At 46.4% G+C, this 22113-nt stretch overlaps 1 protein-coding gene across 7 annotated transcripts in view; it reads right to left on the reverse strand.

Moving 5' to 3' along the window:
* The window catches only part of LOC126297890 (uncharacterized), a 2130251-nt gene that overhangs the window by 192979 nt on the left and 1915159 nt on the right, over nt 1-22113 (reverse strand). For all 7 annotated transcript variants that reach the window (XM_049989191.1, XM_049989197.1, XM_049989196.1 and 4 more), the window contains one exon: nt 2927-3112. In XM_049989191.1, the coding sequence (XP_049845148.1) occupies nt 2927-3112 (186 nt within the window). The remainder of the gene's footprint in view (nt 1-2926; nt 3113-22113) is intronic.

The following is a 22113-nucleotide window of genomic DNA, read 5'->3' on the forward strand; positions in this document are numbered from 1 at the left end:
CAATGAAGAACAATGACACTTCTGTGCCCTCACACCAATCACTGATTCACAGGGCAGTTATAGTAGACATGTCTAACCATTAGTTCACTCCTTCCTGTGTCGCGTAAAACGCATTCTACTCTATACATTTAATGATCGCTCGGAACCAAGGACGCTATACTAATGGTTAAAAAAGTCCTAGGAGTGCATCAGAAGCTGAAGTAAGCGATGTAAGTTATGCATAAATCCAACCAGGTCACTTACATTGTCTCTCTCGCTGCCTCGGGCTGATGCTGTGGCTGCTACTTCACATCAGTCAGTGATTAGTCACTTAAAGAGATTGACAGTTAATGTGGGATCTGTGATTTGGATAAATAACACAACGTTAGTAATTGTGCGTATGGCAGTTATGGATAGTATAGTCCCTTCTTTCATCTCTCATTTTGGTACAGATATTGGCGACGTCAGCTGTTGCGTAGGACGTAGGATAACTATTTATTCTCTTTTTTTTAAATTAATCCCAAACACATATATTTGATGATGTTCATTTACTACGATCGATTTTGAAGATCTTATGGCTTCATCATCAGACACATGCCTTCACAATACAATCGTTGAGCATCCGCAAAGTATATATCTGCATAATCATGGAACTCTATCACGTATAGAATCACCTTAACTGGCAACAAGAACCAAAATGGCAAAGTCCAGCACTAATTACCATGGACAATAATGCACAAAATATACACGTATACATGTACATACTGACACATTAATCAAAATCTGCTGCCTCAGCTGTTTATTTGGGGGATGAAGACGAAGTGCACATCATGAATTTTTTAAGTTAAAGTGTGTACAGGTACTGAATTTCTATTTGTAGCATTTGTAAAAATAAACATCGATGACAAGGATAAGAGCATAGAGCACTGCGTTTTATACGGAACAGCTACAAGAAAATGTTCGAAGGTATTTTCACGTTGATATAAGACAGAGTCTATAAATAACCGTAAATAATAATAAATAGCCTGTCATGTATATTTTGCTAAACAATATTACTGCAGATTGTGGGAGATACCTTGCAATGGTTATGTCCTCTTTCAAAGGGGCAGTGTCTCATATGTAAACACTTGACGGTTGATCACAGATCGCGATTTCATTGGTCCGCGAGCATCGAGTCAGTGGTCAGGGTTCTTACCGGTGACAGCGGAACCTATTCTAGACATTTGTCCACTGCAGAAAAAGTACGGTACTTCATGACTGAAACAGCAGTGTATATCTGAAGATGTTGAGAGAAGATACGCAAGGTGCACGAGGAACGACCGTGTACTCCTCAAACCCATAACTCTTCTTTCGTGTTAGTACATTGAAAACGTTGTATATCTTCTTTTATTTTCTTACTATAACAGCCACAGTCACAAACAAAACAAAACTAGGCAAGAAAATAAAAGAAGATAACCAATCATATAAACTCCACTGACAGTATATATTTTTTCCGAAGTGCTATACACTACATGTCTACAGAATAAACATACTTTTTCCTTACTCACTAACATTCTCCAGTCATAATGGTACGACAGCAAAAAGGCGTTCACACAACGCCCATAGGGATTTTGAATATATCGGATTGGAAATAAAAATATTAATGTTTAAAGGATTCCTATTTTGTGAATCAGACAATCTTGATGTGACAATAAATGACTGCAGTGGTGAAGCTTTGATGTTACGCTGCTGAGGGTGTTGACGTCAGATGTGGTGACGTTCTACTGAAAGTGGTCTTTCTGGAGACTGAAGACTAGCACCGCGCAAAAATAGAAGGGAGTGGAACTGTGGAATGAGAAACATGGGATATAGCTGAGGAGGTGATGAACAGTGTGAGTGGGAGAAGGAATGGACAAATAAGCATTGCGACAGTTGACGTAATGGAACATAGTCTATTTGTGCTTATGGTGGAGAGTGGAAGCAGTACAGTTGGAGATAATGTGGAGAGTTGGATGGAAATGGGATCGAGCAAGAATATCCAGACAAGAGTAAATGAATGAACGGTTGTGGTAAACGTGTTGGTTGCATTATGGTAAAGTATAGAGTGGACGGACAGAGTAGTTTGTTGAAGGATGTGAGATCGCTCGAAAGCGTCGATTTTTGGAGAATTGTTGGTGCAATATGGATTATATCTTCAGTGGACGGGACGAGACACAGGGAGTTGTTTGGGTAGAATAGGAAATATATATTGATGGGGAATATCAATTTAAGTTTGGTGAAAGGTGGTTTCAGCTTACATTTAGAGCAGTGGGTGTGATGTGATGGATTTGAGGGGGGGAATACGACAGTAGACTTGGAAATTGTTTCAGAAAGTTATCAAACTGCACCTTAGGGTGCTAGTGGAATGGATGGAGTAATCGTCGTAGGTTAGACAATTCACGGAACTGCGTCCTTGGCGTTGCCTTCAGAAGGGTTCGAGGCTGGGTCTACTGTGGTAAACAGGGACACCATTAGTGTTGAGGCGATCGGTAATTAAGAGGATTTTGAGACTATACAAACACAGTGTGTGGGACCGCAAGTTTTTGTGCGCGTGGAGGTCTTTGCGGATCTGATAAACTTTGACCGTCATTTTATTATATTATCTCGAAGCATCTGAAGAACCGCAAGTCACGACCACTCTCACAGAGCGTCTTCTACGCTCCTCTGTGCTCTAGTCAGAAGTTTGGTGCCGATGGACACGTCAAAGAATTGGTTCCCTATAGGTACGCTTCGGGCCAAAGTGTTTTCCATTGGAATACAGACACCTCACAAAAAGACTGGCGTACTAGCGTGGAGACGGATGGAGGCACACGGAACATAATGTTCGGCATCGTAGTCGTGGCACGATGCGAATGACGATACAAAACAGTTAAGGTAATCACAGCTCGTGCTGGAGGTGTTAGGCGAGTGGCGCAACGCGGGTACTCACTCTGGTCGTGCGGCAGAGGCAGCGGGCTGCCGGCCACCAGGTCGGCGTGGCGCGTCTCGATCTCCGACGTGGACTTCTGGCGGCGCAGCAGCCGCGACTTGGGCTGGCAGCGGCCCAGGCGCTCCTGGCAGTCGGCGTGCACGTTCACCTTGCACACTTTGCACTTCAGGCCCTGTCGCGTGTGACCTGCGAACACCAAACCACGTACTACCTTCATTGTTGTTCCAACTACGCCCAGTGGGCACGCAGGGATGCGAGATGACTTTCTAAGGAAACAGAACCATAACGCTAAAATTTTAAAAATGGATATAAATGGACAATTTAAACAAGCTAAAGTAAGCATGTTCTTCATCTACATCTACACTACTGGCCATTAAAATTGCTACATCAAGAAGAAATGCAGATGATAAACAGGTATTCATTGGACAAATATATTATACTAGAACTGACATGTGATTACATTTTCACGCAATTTGGGTGCATCGATCCTGAGAAATCAGTACCCAGATCAACCACCTCTGGCCGTAATAACGGCCTTGATACGCCTGGGCATTGACTCAAACAGAGCTTGGATGGCGTGTACAGGTACAGCTGCCCACGCAGCTTCAACGCGATACCACAGTTCATCAAGAGTAGTGACTGGCGTATTGTGACGAGTCAGTTGCTCGGCCACCATTGACCAGACGTTTTCAATTGGTCAGAGATCTGGAGAATGTGCTGATCAGGCCAGCAGTCGAACATTTTCTGTATCCAGAAAGGCCCGTACAAGACCTGCAACATGCTGTTGTGCATTATCTTGCTGAAATGTAGGATTTTGCAGGGATCGAATGAAGGGTAGAGCCACGGGTCGTAACACACCTGAAATGTAACGTCCACTGTTGAAAGTGCCGTCAATGCGAAGGAGAGGTGACCGAGACGTGTAGCCAACTGCGCCCCATACCATCACGCCGGGTGGTACGCCAGTATGGCAATGACGAATACACGCTTCCAATGTGCGTTCACTGCGGTGTCGCCAAACACGGATGCGACCATCATGATGCTGTAAACAGAACCTGGATTCATCCGAAACAATGACGTTTTGCCGTTCGTGTCCCCCAGGTTCGTCGTCGAGTACACCATCGCAGGCGCTCCTGTCTGTGATGGAGCGTCAAGGGTAACCGCAGCCATGGTCTCCGAGCTGATAGTCCATCCTGCTGCATAACCCTGCTGAACCCACCGATTCCATATGCTGCTAACAGTCATTGGATCTTGACCAACGCGAGCAGCAATGCCGCGATACGATAAACCGCAATCGCGGCAGGCTACAATCCGGCCTTTATGAAAGTCGGAAACGTGATGGTACGCATTTCTCCTCCTTACCCGAGGCATCACAACAACGTTTCACCAGGCAACGCCGGTCAACTGCTGTTTGTGTATGAGAAATTGGTTGGAAACTTTCCTCATATCAGCACATTGTAGGTGTCGCCACCGGCGCCAACCTTGCGTGAATGCTCTGAAACGCTAATCATTTGCATATCACAGCATCTTCTTCCTGTCGGTTAAATTTCGCTTCTGAAGCACGTCAACTTCGTGGTGTAGCAACTTAAATGGTCAGTAGTGTATATACAGGATGAACTGGAACTCTAATGACAAAATTTTGGAGGCTCTTCTGGGATATTTTCTGAGCATTTCGATGTAAAAGATCCGTCATCTCTTAATAATGTAATAGTGATTTATTTCGTTTGTTGCCCCAGTTATCTTTATATCTGTGAAAATACATTCACAACAGTATAAAGACTTCAGTATGCAACCATTCTAACACGGAAGGATCCATTTTCTCATAGGCGCCTATGTAGAGATGCGAAAGCACTGTCACGTGGTTGCTGCCTCTGCGGGAACAGCACAACATTCCGTCGGTTTTGTGCTCTCGTACTGGAATCATTCAATCGATACAGGACATGCATATCGGCTAACTCTTCAACAGTAATCGTATCTATAGTTCTGTGTATCACTGTTAACACGGAACTAATACAACTGGAGAAATAAACCAGCGACAGAGCCGAGCGCGTGAACATCACATGCTCAGATCAGTAATTTGGTAGATGGCGACCTATTTTATATGTTACAGCTCATTACTATTTTCCGTCTAATAGTATGACGAATGTTGTCCACACAACCCCGCAAACATTTGACTGACACTTATAGATTGGGTGCAGAAGGAGCAGCCCTCAGCGGCAAATTCTGCCCACGTCAACAACGCAGGCAGCAAGTAGTTTTCTCGCACAAGTGAGAGTGGATGAGCAGTTGCACGCCCCCAGTCACCAACTAGAGGTCACTAAGAGACATTCCGGTTGCGAAGTGCCAAGTCTCTGTCGTTAGATTCTGCATGAGTACAGCGTCGCGGCTAGCAGCTCTAAGTCCGCAGGAGGAGATCCACGGAACTCAAAGACCAGTAGACACGACGACTACTACTGCCATAGGTCCCTCCTAGTACCTGCAAGCCACCACAGTGCGACCTCTTGCTGAAAATGTGAAATATTTATAGGGTCTAGTCAACACTCACTTTGCTACGGCATTTGTTTTTTTTTTCACTTAAATCGAAACAAAACCTCGGCCTGAGCATGAAGTAATGAGGTCGTCCGCACCGCGGACCAGTGACTTCCTGCTGTGTCGGTACTTCTGCGCCTCTGGCCGATTGGCTTGGTGCCAGCGTGACGTTATCGTCTCAGTGCCAAAGCAGCTATTCTCGCAGGATCAGCATGCCGTACTGCTTAATTTGCTCGGATGGCTTGACCCTGTTCTCTGGAGACTTGCGGCATCCGAGGGGGATGCCTTGATTTTAATCTATCGCGCCAAGTACTTTACTTTGCGGGCCAAAATAACTTGGCATGCCCCCAAATATATCATATTTTATTCTCCTGTCCCTTAGGCAAGATGCACTGCATGATCAAAAGCGCCCAGATACCATTATGTAATGCGGAAAGGACCAATAGATACCACGAGAAGCTGACCCACCAGTATAAAATGTGACAGGGAATATTGCGTCCTCAGTAGAGGAGCACTGACAGCAGAATGGATCGGTCAGTAAAGCTCATTGACTTCGAACGCGACTAGTCATTGGATGTCACCTGAGTAACAAGTCCATGAGAGACGTTTCAATCTTTCTAAAGCTGCCAAAATAGGCTGATGGTGAAGTGGTAACGCGAAGGACCAACTCCATGTAAAGCAAGACCGCACACACCTCATGAACCTACGGACAGGAACCGTCGATCATTACGGGAAGTGGTTGTAAGAAAAATCGCACAATCAGCGAGATGAATCATTCGCGAGTTCCAAAATTCTGCTGGCAGTCCAGCTAGTACAATGACTGTTCGTAGGGAGCTGAAAAGAATGGAGTACAATGATCGAACAGATCCTCACGAACCACGCATTTCTGTACTTAGTCCTAAGCGACGCTTTTGGCGGAGTAAAGAGCGACGCCACTCGAGAACTCGTGACGGTAAACGAGTGGTATAGCGTGATGAATCACGCTTTACCCTATGGTAATCAGATGGAAAGGTTTAGGTTTGGCGAATGCTTGGAGAACGTTACCATCATATGTAGAGCCAATAGCGAAGCAAGGAGTAGGTGGTGTTACGTTACTAGTCTTTTTCCCGTGGTTAGTGTGTGGTCCCCTTCTTGCGCTGAAGCAGTCGCGAAATGCGTACAGATATGAACACATTTTACAGCGCTGTGTACTGCGTACTGTAGAAGAACAGTTCGGATACAATGATTGTTTATATCTGCATGACAATGCAACCTGTCATAAAGCAGTATCTACGAAGCAATGGTTTGAGGACAATAACATTCCTGATATAGACTTCCCTGTTGCGAACTTAACTAAATAAAACACCTTTGGGGTGAGTTACAAAGTCGTCTTGTATATAACGTTAAAACGTTCGTCTATGCAGTCGCATATCTATTAAGATACTCCGTGTGATTGTTTCTTGGTTATTAATCTGTAATGTGGTACAGTGTTATTGTATAAGCACACCGTCCAAGAAAGTAGCCACCCTCAGGAAGGCATTACGCCGTTCCCGTGTAACACCGCCTCCAGCCTTCACAAAGGGATTAGTCGAGGAAGGCGAAAGTCCACAAGTATCCTCAGGTACGCCCTAGACATCTGAAGCCACTCATTCATGATTCTATGCCTTCGAGCTACCGAATTACGTGGATTTTGACTGCTGCGTTTCATTTTGTATGAGATTAGATCGGGTGCGCCGGCCGGAGTGACAGAGCGGTTCTAGGCGCTACAGTCTGGAACCGCGCGACCGCTACGGTCGCAGGTTCGAATCCTGCATCATGCATGGATGTGTGTGATGTCCTTTGGTTAGTTAGGTTTAAGTATTTCTAAGTTCTAGGGGACTGATGACCTCAGAAGTTAAGTCCCATAGTACTCAGAGCCATTTGAACCATTTAGATCGGGTGCGATGGTGCATCTCCAGTCGAGATGTGATGGACTGACTGAGCGTTCGTTATACCAGGGATATAGACGAACAACCCCGTCAACGCGGTTGTTCTCTTCTTAGACAACCGGATTGTCCAGAACATACTCAACAAGAAGGTTTAGGAGAAAGGGTAACAACTGTTCAGGGAGAATCCTGAAATAAACATAATAGTTCATATTCACGGTAACCTCAACGATGTATCCAAGTCAAGAAACGAAAACCATCTCCCAAAACATCACGGAACCACCTCTGACCTGAACTACACTTTCCACACATTGGTTTTAAACCATTGATTGCGCAGTCGATTTACTCGACACCTTGCATCACTTCAAAAAAGGAAACATCGCGACTCGTCGGACCACACTATGCTCCCCCAGTCAGCTACTGTACAGTTAGTGTCTTTATGGCCAACTGAAGACGTGCAGATTTACGTGCCGTTGTGAGAAAGGCCTTTTGCTAGGTACCCAACTCCGTATGTCTATTACACTCAGTTTCCTTATCAGCGTTTGGATCTGGATCCGTTTTCACTGTAAACGAGAACTCCTGTAGGGTTTGAAACCGATTCTCATTGACAAGACGTGAGACTCTTCTCCACTCTCTGTCGGTTAGGATATTTTTACTGCCACTGTAGTCATGAAGTTTTTACGTCCGCTCGCGGTACACTATCTACTTGTGGTACGCTGGACAGTGTGCGTTGATACACCAAACAATCCGGCAGTTTCGTTCGTGGTCTGGTCACTGGGCACGTTCATGCAGGATAGCTTTTTCTAGCATTTTGTCGTATGTCCGTGTCGACTCACCTTCCTGCGCTGCTTTCATGGATCTGACTCGCATATGCCACTTCACTGCATGACATGTACAGTAGCGGGTGGCTACATGACCGCCTGGTGCCATTTTAACACCATCTGTAGCGTTCCAACGAGACCAGTGTGCAGTTTTAAATTTTGTACGGTGAGCGTAGTACAGGGTTAATAGGGCTACTCTGTTCTCGGTGTAGTGGCCATTAAAAAGCTCTCCCAGGTCACTGCATGTGTCTTCATAACTGCCGCGGATTGCAGTAAGCAGCTATTTCAGCATTACATTACTTCGTCCAACCCCAGTACGTTGGTTCCAGCACTCATTCAGCAACTGTCGGTGTTACCAAAATCCAGGACAACACTTCAGTATTACGACATAGTGATTATATGCCACCCGAGGCGTCTACATGCAAACATACCGGATCAGGGTGTGTGTAAGTAACACACGCCCAGCAGCAGAGGGCATCAGTTCAACGACCACTACACACTGGGCTACCACCGTGTAGTCCGGAGAAGTATTGTGGCTCTTCGTCATCCACTGGTATAGCTCTCAACGTCAAGCAGGATCGTTCAGTAAGGCCGCTTGCCATATGGTTTTGTTCCTGGAACCGATGGGCCCGGGGTCGAATTGTAAACTTACTAGTCAGCAAACCGCTGGGCAAATGTGGTCGCCAGATTTCGTCAACCAGACATTAGCGTTCGCAGTACTCTTCACAGATAACACTGCTTCCGCCACAAGACGCTGCTGGGCAGGCTGTTGGTACAACCTACTCGCCGTGCAGTCGTGAAGGATGGCTACGTCACCAGCACTGACTCGGCGCCACCTGTCACCGACCTGCCTCGACCTGCCTGCCAAACGAGATCGTTCCGCTCCCGAGATATGCTGTATCTTTTAAAGCAGTGACCGGGATTCAGACAACGTACTGCCGCTAAGTACCGTGAGTTTGAGGCACACCCTGTTCATTGGACATGGAGAATTCTGTACACTTAAGAGACCAGTAAATGAATCTGGTTGCAACATGGGCATTGCTGGATTTGCTCCTGTTCCTTACTACCGAAGCCACTAACTCAGGCGACGAGGTCGGAATGGCCACCCTGATAAGCCTACATCTGCTTCACCGCCCTCCAAGGAGGACGAAAGTGCGTAACATTGCTGATACCGTTACACCAGTTAGCATTGTGGATGGTGACATTACGTTTGTGGCATGTATAATAATTGTGTGTTATTATTGGCTGTTCAAATCAGAAAAATACGTACAGAATTATTATAGGTTAAATGAACATTTTTAGAGACTTTGTCACTTTACGCCATAATATTCGGAAGCAGCAGCAGTCGTACAAGGACAGCTGGCAGCTGCGTCGACATTGGTCACGTTTCTGCCCAACGTGAGAAGTATAGATCAACGACCGAATAGTCAGTTGCCGTCCTAGAAACATTGGCGAAACCACCGAATAAATACATCCGACAAACGGGCATGAGTGAGGTCCTGCGAGGGGACAAAAGAAGACGCGAAGAAACGTCGCCTGGACGGACGGACCAATGGTTAGCCAGCAGACGTAATACTTCGCTACAACGACTTAATCGCTACGCTGCTCGACAGAAGAAGATGTTGGTACCGGGCCAATAGATCAAGGCACAAGATGCCATCCCAGATGTTGCCAGGAAGAAGTTCGTGTGGTACTAATCCAGGTGGCTGGTAAGGACGAAGAGACTGCGGTCTCACCAAATGGCTCACCTGTGAACCTAGACGTTGATGAACTCCGCCAGAAGACGCCGAAACTGAGGGTCGCTGATTCGATTCCAGGACGAAGCACTTCTCGCCACGCCGTAACCGCTTGTTAATAAGGCAACGAGCGAATTCACAATGAGAAGACGGCGCCGGCGTCGCAGTGAGTCACGGGCACTGAACTGAATGGAAGAATAAGCCGCCAGCGGCCGCTGCAACACGAGCCGTCGCCGCATCAGCGGTCACTGGAATCTGCATGCTACGACTCAGCCGCTCCGCTACCGCGAGGCAAAGAGCGAGTTAAAACACTGTTTATTTAAAGGGTCTATGTCTCAATAAATGGCTGTAAGTGGAACCACCAATGTTTCACTCACACCTCACCCACTGAGCCAATTCCACCACCCACGAAGTGTCGTTTTCCCTTCCACCATCCCTGACAAAACAGTGACCTTCGGTACCCTCTGTCAGTGACGCTCGATATCTTGTGTCACATAACCCGATCCGCTACACGTTATTTGTGAAGGGAAAGGTGACGATGCAGCACTCAGACGATTATTATTAATGGGGAGTAGTCATTATACGTGGACGTAGCTTCAGGTGTATCCTAGGAGACGAATGTTAGACCGTTATTGTTCAAAATGTGAAGGAATGACTGGCAGATAGAGTCGGAAGCTCGCTGAGCCTATTCGCGAATGATGGTATATGGTGCTTTTGTACAAGTATATAATTAAACTACAACGTCAGCAAAATGTAACCAAATGAAAGTAGGAAGATCGGCATGAGGATCAAAGCTTGTCACAGAGAATGACAGTGAATCTTTCGATACGCAAAAGTTACGTATAAGTTCGTAGCTTTTCATGACTAGTCACAATAAGAATAAAATTATTCTTGATATTAGGCTGCGTCATTATACACAACCAAGTCACATTAAGTGACCACCGCCTATGTTCGAGGTCAGGGTGCAGTAACCACTCGCAAACAGCACGTGGTGGCACTACAGGGTGTTACAAAAAGGAAACATTCCTCACACTCATATAAAGAAAAGATATTATGTGGACACGGGTCCGGAAACGCTTACTTTCCATGTTAGAGTTCATTTTAGTTTTATCAGTATGTACTGTACTTCCTCGATTCACCGCCAGTTGGCCCAATTTAAGGAAGGTAATGTTGACTTCGGGCTTGTGTTGACATGCGACTCATTACTCTACAGTACTAGCATCAAGCACATCAGTACGTAGCATCAACAGGTTAGTGTTCATCACGAACGTGGTTTTGCAGTCAGTGCAATGTTTACAAATGCGGAGATGGCAGATGCCCATTTGATGTATGGATTAGCACGGGGCAATAGCCGTGGCGCGGTACGTTTGTATCGAGACAGATTTCCAGAAAGAAGGTGTTCCGACAGAAGGACGTTCGAAGCAATTGATCGGCGTCTTAGGGAGCACGGAACATTCCAGCCTATGACTCGCGACTGAGGAAGACCTAGAACGACGAGGACACCTACAATGGACGAAGCAATTCTTCGTGCAGTTGACGATAACCCTAATGTCAGCGTCAGAAAAGTTGCTGCTGTACAAGGTAACGTTGACCACATCACTGTATGGAGAGTGCTACGGGAGACCCAGTTGTTTCCGTACCATGTACAACGTGTGCAGGCACTGTCAGCAGCTGATTGGCCTCCACGAGTGCACTTCTGCGAATGGTTCGTCCAACAATGTGTCAATCCTCATTTCAGTGCAAATGTTCTCTTTACGGATGAGGCTTCATTCCAACGTGATCAAATTGTAAATGTTCACAATCAACATGTGTGGGCTGATGAGAATCCGCACACAATTGTGCAACCACGTAATCAACACAGATTTTCTGTGAACGTTTGGGCAGGCACTGTTGGTGATGTCCTGATTGGGCCCCATGTTCTTCCACCTACGTTCAATGGTGCACGTTATCATGATTTCATACGGGACACTCTACCTGTGCTGCTAGAACATGTGCCTTTACAAGTACGACACAACATGAGGTTCATGCACGATGGAGCTCCTGCAAATTTCAGTCGAAGTGTTCGTACGCTTCTCAACAACAGATTCGGTGACCGATGGATTGGTAGAGGCGGACCAATTCCATGGCCTCCACGCTCTCCTGACCTTAACCCTCTTGACTTTCATTTATGGGGGCATTTGAAAGCTCTTGTCTACGCAACCCCGGTACCAAATGTAGAGACTCTTCGTGCTCGTATTGTGGACGGCTGTGATACAATACGCCATTCTCCAGGGCTGCATCAGGGCATCAGGGATTCCATGCGACGGAGGGTGGATGCATGTATCCTCGCTAAAGGAGGACATTTTGAACATTTCCTGTAAAAAAGTGTTTGAAGTCACGCTGGTACGTTCTGTTGCTGTGTGTTTCCATTCCATGATTAATGTAATTTGAAGAGAAGTAATAAAATGAGCTCTAATATGTAAAGTAAGCGTTTCCGGACACATGTCCACATAACATATTTTCTTTCTTTGTGTGTGAGGATTGTTTCCTGAATGTTTGGCCGTACCTTTTTGTAACACCCTGTATAAAGTTGGTCAGGAGGGGGGGGGGGGGGGCGAGGAAAACAGTGCAGTCGTTTATGTAATTCGGAAACGGAGCGATTTGTTTGATAATCAGTACGGTATGATCAGTGGATTTTGGGCCAAAGATGATGGCATTTCCAAAACGGTTAAGTTTATAAACTGTTCGCGTGCTGCCGTGGTTCAAGTATACTGTGCATGGCAAAATGGCGCTATCCAACACTGGTTCTGAGGCAACTAGGGTGCACCATGGGCCACACATAGGGTGTGAACGACGGCTGCGGAGATGTGTACGGGCGAACAGACGTGCAACTGGAACAATTGATGGCCCCGATGAATCAAGGGGCTACCAACAGTCTCTCCTCAACGGTGTTCAGCGAACGTTGCTGATGATGGGTCTCCAAAGCAGACGCCTGGTTTATGCACCCAAGCTGACTGCTGTTCATCGGCGACAAAGGCAGGTATTTGTACATCAGTACCGCAAGTGAACGTCCAGTGCATAGCCGCAGGTGGCCTTTTGCAGATGAATCACGATTTATGCTCCATTGGACAGATGGCAGTTGGCGTCCAGGGCGCGCAACGTGTGAAAGCAGACACCATGCAACAATAGCTGGAACGGTCCAGACCGGAGAAGGGAGCATTATTGTATGTACGAGGGTGAGTCAAATGAAAACCTTAAATATTTTTTAAAATATTATTTATTGTGCAGAAGTGGTACAAAGCTGTATCACTTTTCATCATAATCTCCCCCACGCTCAATGCAAGCCCTCCAGCGCTTACAAAGTGCATAAATTACTTTAGGAAAAAATTCTTTTGGTAGTCTGCGCAACCATTCATGCACCGCGTGGTGTACCTCTCTAGCAGAACGGAACTTCTTTCCTCCCATTGAGTCTTTGAGTGGTCCAAACATATGGAAATCACTTGGGACAAGGTCTGGTGAGTATGGTGGATGAGGAAGACACTCAAAATGCAGGTCTGTGGTTGTTGCAACTGTTGTACGGCCAGTGTGGGGCCTTGCATTGTCATGTTGCAAAAGGACACATACTGACAGCAATCCACGTCGCTCTGATTTGATTACAGGCCGCAGATGATTTTTTAGGAGATCTGTGTATGATGCACTGGCGACAGTGGTCCCTCTAGGCATATAATTCTCCAAAATGACGCCTTTTTCGTCCCAAAAGAGAGTCAGCATAACCTTCCCTGCTGATGATGGTTCCGTTCTAAACTTCTTTGGTTTTGGAGATGAGGAATGACGCCACATCTTATTCGCTATCTTCGTTTCCGGATGGTGGAAGTGAACCCAGGTTTCGTCTCCAGTAACGATTCTTGCAAGGAAGCCATCACCTTCTCGTTCAAAGCGCCGAAGAGGTTCTTCACAAGCATCAACACGTCGTTCTCTCATTTCAGGAGTCAGCTGCCGTGGCACCCATCTTGAAGACCCATGACTAATCTGTAAACATGCTGCAATGTCATTTAGTGTCACTCGGCGGTTTTCCTTCACTATGGCTTCAACTGCTGCAATGTTCTGTGGAGTCACAACTCGTTGTGCCTGACCTGGACGAGGAGCATCTTCCACTGAAGTCACACCATTTGCAAACTTCCTACTCCATTCGTAGACTTGCTGCTGTGACAAACATGCATCACCGTACTGAACCTTCATTCGTCGATGAATTCTAATAGGCTTCACACCTTCACTACGCAAGAACCGAATAACAGAACGCTGTTCTTCCCTGGTGCAAGTCGCAGGTGGGACGGCCATCTTTATGCAGATACTCGATGGTATGTGTGCATCTACACTATGCTGCCACCTACAGGCCATTCTGCACGCTGTTTGTAGCACGCTTACCAACGTACAGGATAACGGCGCGAAATTTCGATTTGTTATTACAAATTTAAGGTTTTCATTTGACTCACTCTCGTAGTTTCTTCAATGAAGTAAGGACGAATTATGGTCTCCTAAAATCTTACACCAAGTATTCACACTCCACTGCCTCACAATGGATCAACGCAAGTATGAATCTGACCTTGGGGACCATGTACACCCTTACATGCAATTTGTTTTTCATCGGTATGATGGCATGTACTAGCAGAACAATGCAACGTGAAGCACGCTCATGCATGGTTCGAAGAGCACCAGGAGTTTGCCGTACTTCTCTGGCCACCAAACTTCCTGGATTTAAACCCAATCGAGAATCTGTGGGACGACCCCGGTTGGACTGTGCTCGCCAGGGATCCTAAACCGAGAATATTAGAGCAGCTGGCAACGGCACTGGACTCGGCATGGCTCCACATCCCTGTCGGTACCTTCCAGACACACACAGACTCTCTTCCTGCACGTCTCGCAATGGTGTGCACGGCAAAAGGTGGTTATTCAGGCTTTCGACAGGTGGTCACACGAATGTGATTTGATAGTGTAAAACACTAAAGCAACTGTCCGCCCCCGGTAGCTGAGTGGTCAGCACGACGAAATGTCAATCCTAAAGGCTCGGGTTCGATTCCCAGCTGGGTCGGAGATTTTCTCCTCTCGGGGACTGGGTGTTGTGTTGTCCTAATCATCATCATTTCATCCCCATCGACACGCAAGTCGCCGAAGTGGCGTCAAATCGAGAGACTTGCACCAGGCGAACGGTCCACCGACGGGAGGCCCGCGTCGCACGACATCATCACCATCACTAAAGCAACTAAAATCATGACGTTTCGACAGAATTTGCAGCGGGCCTCTTCATGACGACTGACTGCTGGATTCTGGTGATAGTCTTCCCATATATGCTATCTTATTTCGGTTGGCAGGTGGCTACAGACGTCATATTCTGAAATTTCATTGGACAATTCGAAGTAAAGATTGCTATGGAGAGGTGGCTATACGGTATTGCTAGTGCTACTCTGTCAAGTGATTAGTAGGAAATAGCGAATCGGTAGATTGTATAGAGAGGGAGTGAGACGCCAATGTCGCAGAACAGTTCTTCTGTGACGCCATAAGTTAACTCAGGAACAACAAATACATTGTAATTTTATAGGTGACAAAGAAAACGCCAAAGTAATATGCAGAATGCATCTATTAAGCCACAGTGAGCGAGCTGTTGAATGATCCCATGTACAAAGAAGTGAAGAGCGTCCCCACAGCGAAGGTAGTGAGGTAGACGTAGGCCCTAATTAAGGGTTATAGAATTGATGCTGACACAGCCACGAAGCGCATGTCAAATTTTCCAGCGCCACCAAGAATGTATGCGGTAGTAAAAGTGCACTAGGAGAGATGACCCGTAAGATGGATCATCAATGGGATCAACCCTCTCACATATTATCTGGCCCACAAGTTACGTCGCCTGGTTGGCCACTTGGAGTCTTATGTTAAGCATTCCACATATTTCACACACCTCATACAGGAACAGTAAATATTTGTTACGAATCTAATAGTGTTAACACAAAATCTCTATTTACCCACGTGCCTATAACTGAAACAATTGACATTCTACATGAGTAAATACCGCCGGATTTGTGCGACTTGATGCAATTGTGCTTGTTGATAAAGTATTTTAGTTGACGGGAAAAATTTTACGAGCGGACAGACGAAGGGGTAATGGACTCCCCACTTTCACCACTAGAAGCTGACATACTCGTCGAAGAATTCGAACAGACAGCGCAAGTTCCACGCCGCTGCGCCCACGTTGTTGGCTGAGGTACGTGCACAGCACGTTTCTAGTTTGGGGCACCACAAGGGATCTGCCGTGCGGCACCAACGTCTCAATGCAAGTAAACACTCCCCTGCTGTACAGGTTGCAGATACCTACTAAATACCTGCCACAGTAGCACAGGCAACCACCCCTCCATAGCAATCTTTACTTCTAACTGTCCAATGATATCCTAGAATTTGACATCCGAAATAAGAAAGTGCAAAGGGGAAGACCATCACCAGAATCCAGCAGTTATTCTCCATTTTAGTTCTTTTAGTGTTTTATAAAGGCGCGTTCTAACACCCAAAATGATTTTGCTAAAATTTTACAGAAATGGGTGGAAAGGCTAATACACTACTGGCCATTAAAACTGCTACACCAAGAAGAAATGCAGATGATAAACAGGTATTCATTGGACTAATATATTATACTAGAACTGACATGTAATTACATTATCACGCAATTTGGGTGCATAGATTCTGAGAAATCAGTACCCAGAACAACCAAATCTGGCTGCAATAACGGCCTTGATACGCCTGGGCATTGAGTCAAACAGAGCTTGGATGGTGTGTACAGGTACAGCTGCCCACGCAGATTCGACACGATACCACATTTCAGTAGTGACTGACGTATTGTGACGAGCCAGTTGCTCGGCCACCATTGACCAGACGTTTTCAATTAGTGAGAGATCTGGAGAATGTGCTGATCAGGGCAGCAGTCGAACATTTTCTGTATCCAGATAGGCCCGTACAGGACCTGCAACATGCCGTCGTGCATTATCCTGCTGAAATGTAGGGTTTCGCAGGGATCGAATGAAGGGTAGAGACACGGGTCGTAACACACCTTAAATGTAACGTCCACTGTTCAAAGTGCCGTCAATGTGAACGAGAGGTGACCGAGACGTGTAACCAATGTCGCCCCATACCATCACGCCGGGTGATAAGCCAGTATGGCGATGACGAATACATGCTTCCAATGTGCGTTCATCGCGGTGTCGCCAAACACGGATGCGACCATCATGATGCTGTAAACAGAACCTGGATTCATCCGAAACAATGACGTTTTGTCATTCGTGCCCACAGGTTCGTCATTGAGTACACCATCGCAGGCGCTGCTGTCTGTGATGGAGCGTCAAGGGTTAACAGCAGCCATGATCTCCGAGCTGATAGTCCATGCTGCTGCAAACGCCGTCTAACTGTTCGTGCACATGGTTGTTGTCTTGGAAACGTCCCCATCTGTTGACTCAGGGATCGAGACGTGGCTGCACGATCCGTTACAGCCATGTGGATAAGATGCCTGTCATCTCGACTGCTAGTCATACGAGGCAGTTGGGATCCAGCACGGCGTTCCGTATTACCCTCCTGAACCCACCGATTCCATATTCTGCTAACAGTCATTGGATCTCCAACACGCGAGCAGCAATGTCGCGATACGATTAACCGTAATCGCGATAGGCTACAATCCGACCTTTATCAAAGTCGGAAACGTGATGGTACGTGTTTATCCTCCTTACACGAGGCATCACAACAACGTTTTACCAGGCAACGCCGGTCAACTGCTGTTTGTGTGTGAGAAATTGGTTGGAAACTTTCCTCATGTCAGCACGTTGTAGGTATCGCCACTGGAGCCAACCTTGTGTTAATGCTCTGAAACGCTAATCATTTGCATATCACAGCATCTTCTTCCTGTCGGTTAAATTTCGCGTCTGTAGCATGTCATCTTCGTGGTCTAGCAATTTTTTATGGTCAGTAGTGTAGTTTGACAACACGATAGAATATCAGCTACTGGAAATATTCACACGTATGAAATATCTAAGAGTATGTGTTCTGAACAGTTTAATGTGGAATGTCCAAATAAGGCTAGTTTCTGCAAAATTGGAATTCACACTAAGAATCAGTGGATGACTACAAAGGAAATTTAATTCAACCACCTAAAAAGGACCTAGTTGCATCGCTTGATGAGTGCTGCTCGGTAGTCTCGTGTCCCTACTATGTTGGATTAATGGAGGATATATGGAAAATTTAAATACGAACAGCGCATTTCGTCACGAATTTATTTATTAACGAACATAGAGCTACTGAGGTGTTCATTAAGCTGTAGCGGCAATGCTAAAAGAGAGACGAGACATTATGCGTTATTTAGAGGTTTATTTCTGAAATTACGAGAGCCACCATTCTAAAAAGGGTAAAGGGAGATATTACATTATGTCACATATATCTCGTGTAATAACCACGACGGCCAAGTCAGAAATACTTGAAAGGCATACGGAAGGACCATAGGAAAGGGATTTCTTCCGTCGTACGCATGGTATATCAGAGTTGTGTATTTGTTGAATGTAATGACTGTAATGACTGTAATGAATATGAGTGCAATGTGGTGGCTAGTTTGTGCCGTGAAATGATGAGAAGAGGGAGAGGGTAAAGTCTGGTACCGGCACAGTTCCTGTTCCAATCGAATGGCACCATTCGGATCGCGGGGCTTATCGTTTCCATCTGACGGATGGGCTACCATCAGCAGTCTCACATGCATTAACTCCCTGAAACACTGTAGAAAGGTTTGGAATTTAATTCAGGACACCAGTGCAAAGTCTGGTTATCAGAAACTATACGTGACCATCTCTCCTTCCTTTGTACGAATAATAACGGTGGTGAAAATTTCTGCCATCACAAGGATTCGACGCGACCACCTCCGAATCGAGCCCCACCACCCACGCTTGCGTTAGTGACCTCGGCTTCGGAGGCTCGTTACCCAGACGGAGTATTGCCAACACTCGATCTTCCCGCGCACCATTAACAGAAGGAACAAGAAAGCTGGAAAGCAGTAGATGGAGATACCGGCCGGAGTGGCTGTGCGGTTCGCAGGTTCGAATCCTGCCTCGGGCATGGATGCGTGCGATGTCCTTAGGTTAGTTAGGTTTAATTAGTTGTAAGTTCTAGGCGACTGATGACCTCAGAAGCTAAGTCGCATAGTGCTCAGAGCCATTTGAACCATTAGATGGAGATCTGAGAGGAAAAACATCCTTTTGAAGAGCAGGGTACGGAGCTGCAGAGATGTTGTTTGTCCTGGCTGAGTGTGCGAATATCATGTGAAAAATTAACGTGAAGGAGATGGGAACAGTATAGTTGAATATGGACCCTAAGAATTTTGGTCCTACGTAAAATCAATAAGCGGTTCAAAAACATCTATTCATTTAATCAGAACCCATACTAACATCGAAACGGAAAATTATACAGCGAAGGCCGAAACACTGAATTTAGTCTTCCGAAATTGTTTCACCGCGAAAAATCGTAACAAATTCCGTCCTTTTAATCATCGTACGAACGTCTAAATACCAGATATTGAGATACCCGATCGCGGAACAGAAAAACAGCTACTGTCCCTTATTAGTGGAAAGGCAACAGGACCAGATGAGGTACCTATAAGATTCTACAGAGATTATGCGAAAGAATTTGCTCCCCTTCCAGCAGCAGTTTGCCGTAGATCGCTGGAGAAAAGAAGTGTGTCCAACGATTGGAAAAAAAGCGCTTAGGGACCGATGACCTCAGCAGTTTGGTCACATAAGACCTTACCAAAAATGTCCAAATTTCCAAATAATTATGACGTTTTCGAAGAACCTAAATCTCCTCTATAGAAAGCAACATAGTTCCACAAACAGAGATCTTGTGAAACTCGGCTTATTCTGTTCCTCCATGAAATCCACAGAGCTGTAAACACTGTAAGTTGATGCCGTGTTCCTCGACTTAAGAGAGAAATTTAACACTGATCCGCATTGCCGTTTAACGGAAAAATGTGACCTTAACGACTACCGGACCAGATTTGCCATTGGATTCAAGACTTCCTTACAGGTAGAACTGAATATGTCGTTATTAACGGAACAAAATCGACAGATGTAAAGGTAATTTCCGGAGTACCACAAGGAAATGTGATAGAACTCTTACTGTTTACAGTGTATATAAATAATGTAGTAGAAAGCGACGGATGCTTTTTAAATGTGTTCGCAGATGAAGTGGTTGTCTATAACAAAGTAGTAATGCCAGAAGACAGTATCGATTTACGTAACAATCTGCAGGGGATTGATGAATGGTGCGTGGTGCGGGCTCTGGCTGTTGACCCTGAGCGCAAATAAGAGTAACTTACTACGCATACGCAGGAAAAGGAAGCCACTGCCGTACAGGCTGAGCATGTACACTATTGACGAGAAACTGCTGGAAATAGTCTCTATCAAAAAATATCTAGGAGTAACTATCCACAGCACCTTAAGTGGAATGACCACATAAAACAAACAGTAGCATAAAGAGATTTATAGAAAGAATCTTAAGGAAATGTAACTCATCCATGAAGGAAGTGGCTTTAAAGCACTTGTTCGACGGATTGTTATGTAGTATTCATCAATATGGGATCCTTACCAGGTAGACTGATAGAAGAGAAGGAGAAGATCCAACGACGAGTTGCATCATTCATCACGGGATCGTTTAGCTGGCGGGAGGGCGCTACCGACATGCTCTACAAACTACAGTGGCAGACATTACAGGAGAGGCATCGTGCATCCCGGAGAGGTTTTGTAGAGGGATTTCGAGAGAGCACTTTCCGGGAAAAATACTCCCATATGCATCTCGTGTAATGATGACCACGAGAAACTTAGAGAAATTAAAGGCAATAAAGAAGCTTACCGACACTCTTTCATCTAATCGCCATTCGCGACTGAAACAAGGGAGGGGGGGATCAGACAGTGGTACCAGAAGTACTCTCCGCCACAGATAGTTAGGTGGCTTGCGGAGTAATATACACTCCTGGAAATTGAAATAAGAACGCCGTGAATTCATTGTCCCAGGAAGGGGAAACTTTATTGACACATTCCTGGGGTCAGATACATCACATGATCACACTGACAGAACCACAGGCACATAGACACAGGCAACAGAGCATGCACAATGTCGGCACTAGTACAGTGCATATCCACCTTTCGCAGCAATGCAGGCTGCTATTCTCCCATGGAGTCGATCGTAGAGATGCTGGATGTAGTCCTGTGGAACGGCTTGCCATGCCATTTCCACCTGGCGCCTCAGTTGGACCAGCGTTCGTGCTGGACGTGCAGACCGCGTGAGACGACGCTTCAACCAGTCCCAAACATGCTCAATGGGGCACAGATCCGGAGATCTTGCTGGCCAGGGTAGTTGACTTACACCTTCTAGAGCACGTTGGGTGGCACGGGATACATGCGGACGTGCATTGTCCTGTTGGAACAGCAAGTTCCCTTGCCGGTCTAGGAATGGTAGAACGATGGGTTCGATGACGGTTTGGATGTACCGTGCACTATTCAGTGTCCCCTCGACGATCACCAGAGGTGTACGGCCAGTGTAGGAGATCGCTTCCCACATCATGATGCCGGGTGTTGGCCCTGTGTGCCTCGGTCGTATGCAGTACTGATTGTGGCGCTCACCTGCACGGCGCCAAACACGCATACGACCATCATTGGCACCAAGGCAGAAGCGACTCTCATCGCTGAAGACGACACGTCTCCATTCGTCCCTCCATTCACGCCTGTCGCGACACCACTGGAGGCGGGCTGCACGATGTTGGGGCGTGAGCGGAAGACGGCCTAACGGTGTGCGGGACCGTAGCCCAGCTTCATGGAGACGGTTGCGAATGGTCCTCGCCGATACCCCAGGAGCAACAGTGTCCCTAATTTGCTGGGAAGTGGAGGTGCGGTCCCCTACGGCACTGCGTAGGATCCTACGGTCTTGGCGTGCATCCGTGCGTCGCTGCGGTCCGGTCCCAGTTCGACGGGCACGTGCACCTTCCGCCGACCACTGGCGACAACATCGATGTACTGTGGAGACCTCACGCCCCACGTGTTGAGCAATTCGGCGGTACGTCCACCCGGCCTCCCGCATGCCCACTATACGCCCTCGCTCAAAGTCCGTCAACTGCGCATACGGTTCACGTCCACGCTGTCGCGGCATGCTACCAG

The sequence above is a fragment of the Schistocerca gregaria genome, chromosome X (genome assembly GCF_023897955.1).
Source record: "Schistocerca gregaria isolate iqSchGreg1 chromosome X, iqSchGreg1.2, whole genome shotgun sequence".
Classification (NCBI taxonomy): Eukaryota; Metazoa; Arthropoda; class Insecta; order Orthoptera; family Acrididae; genus Schistocerca; species Schistocerca gregaria.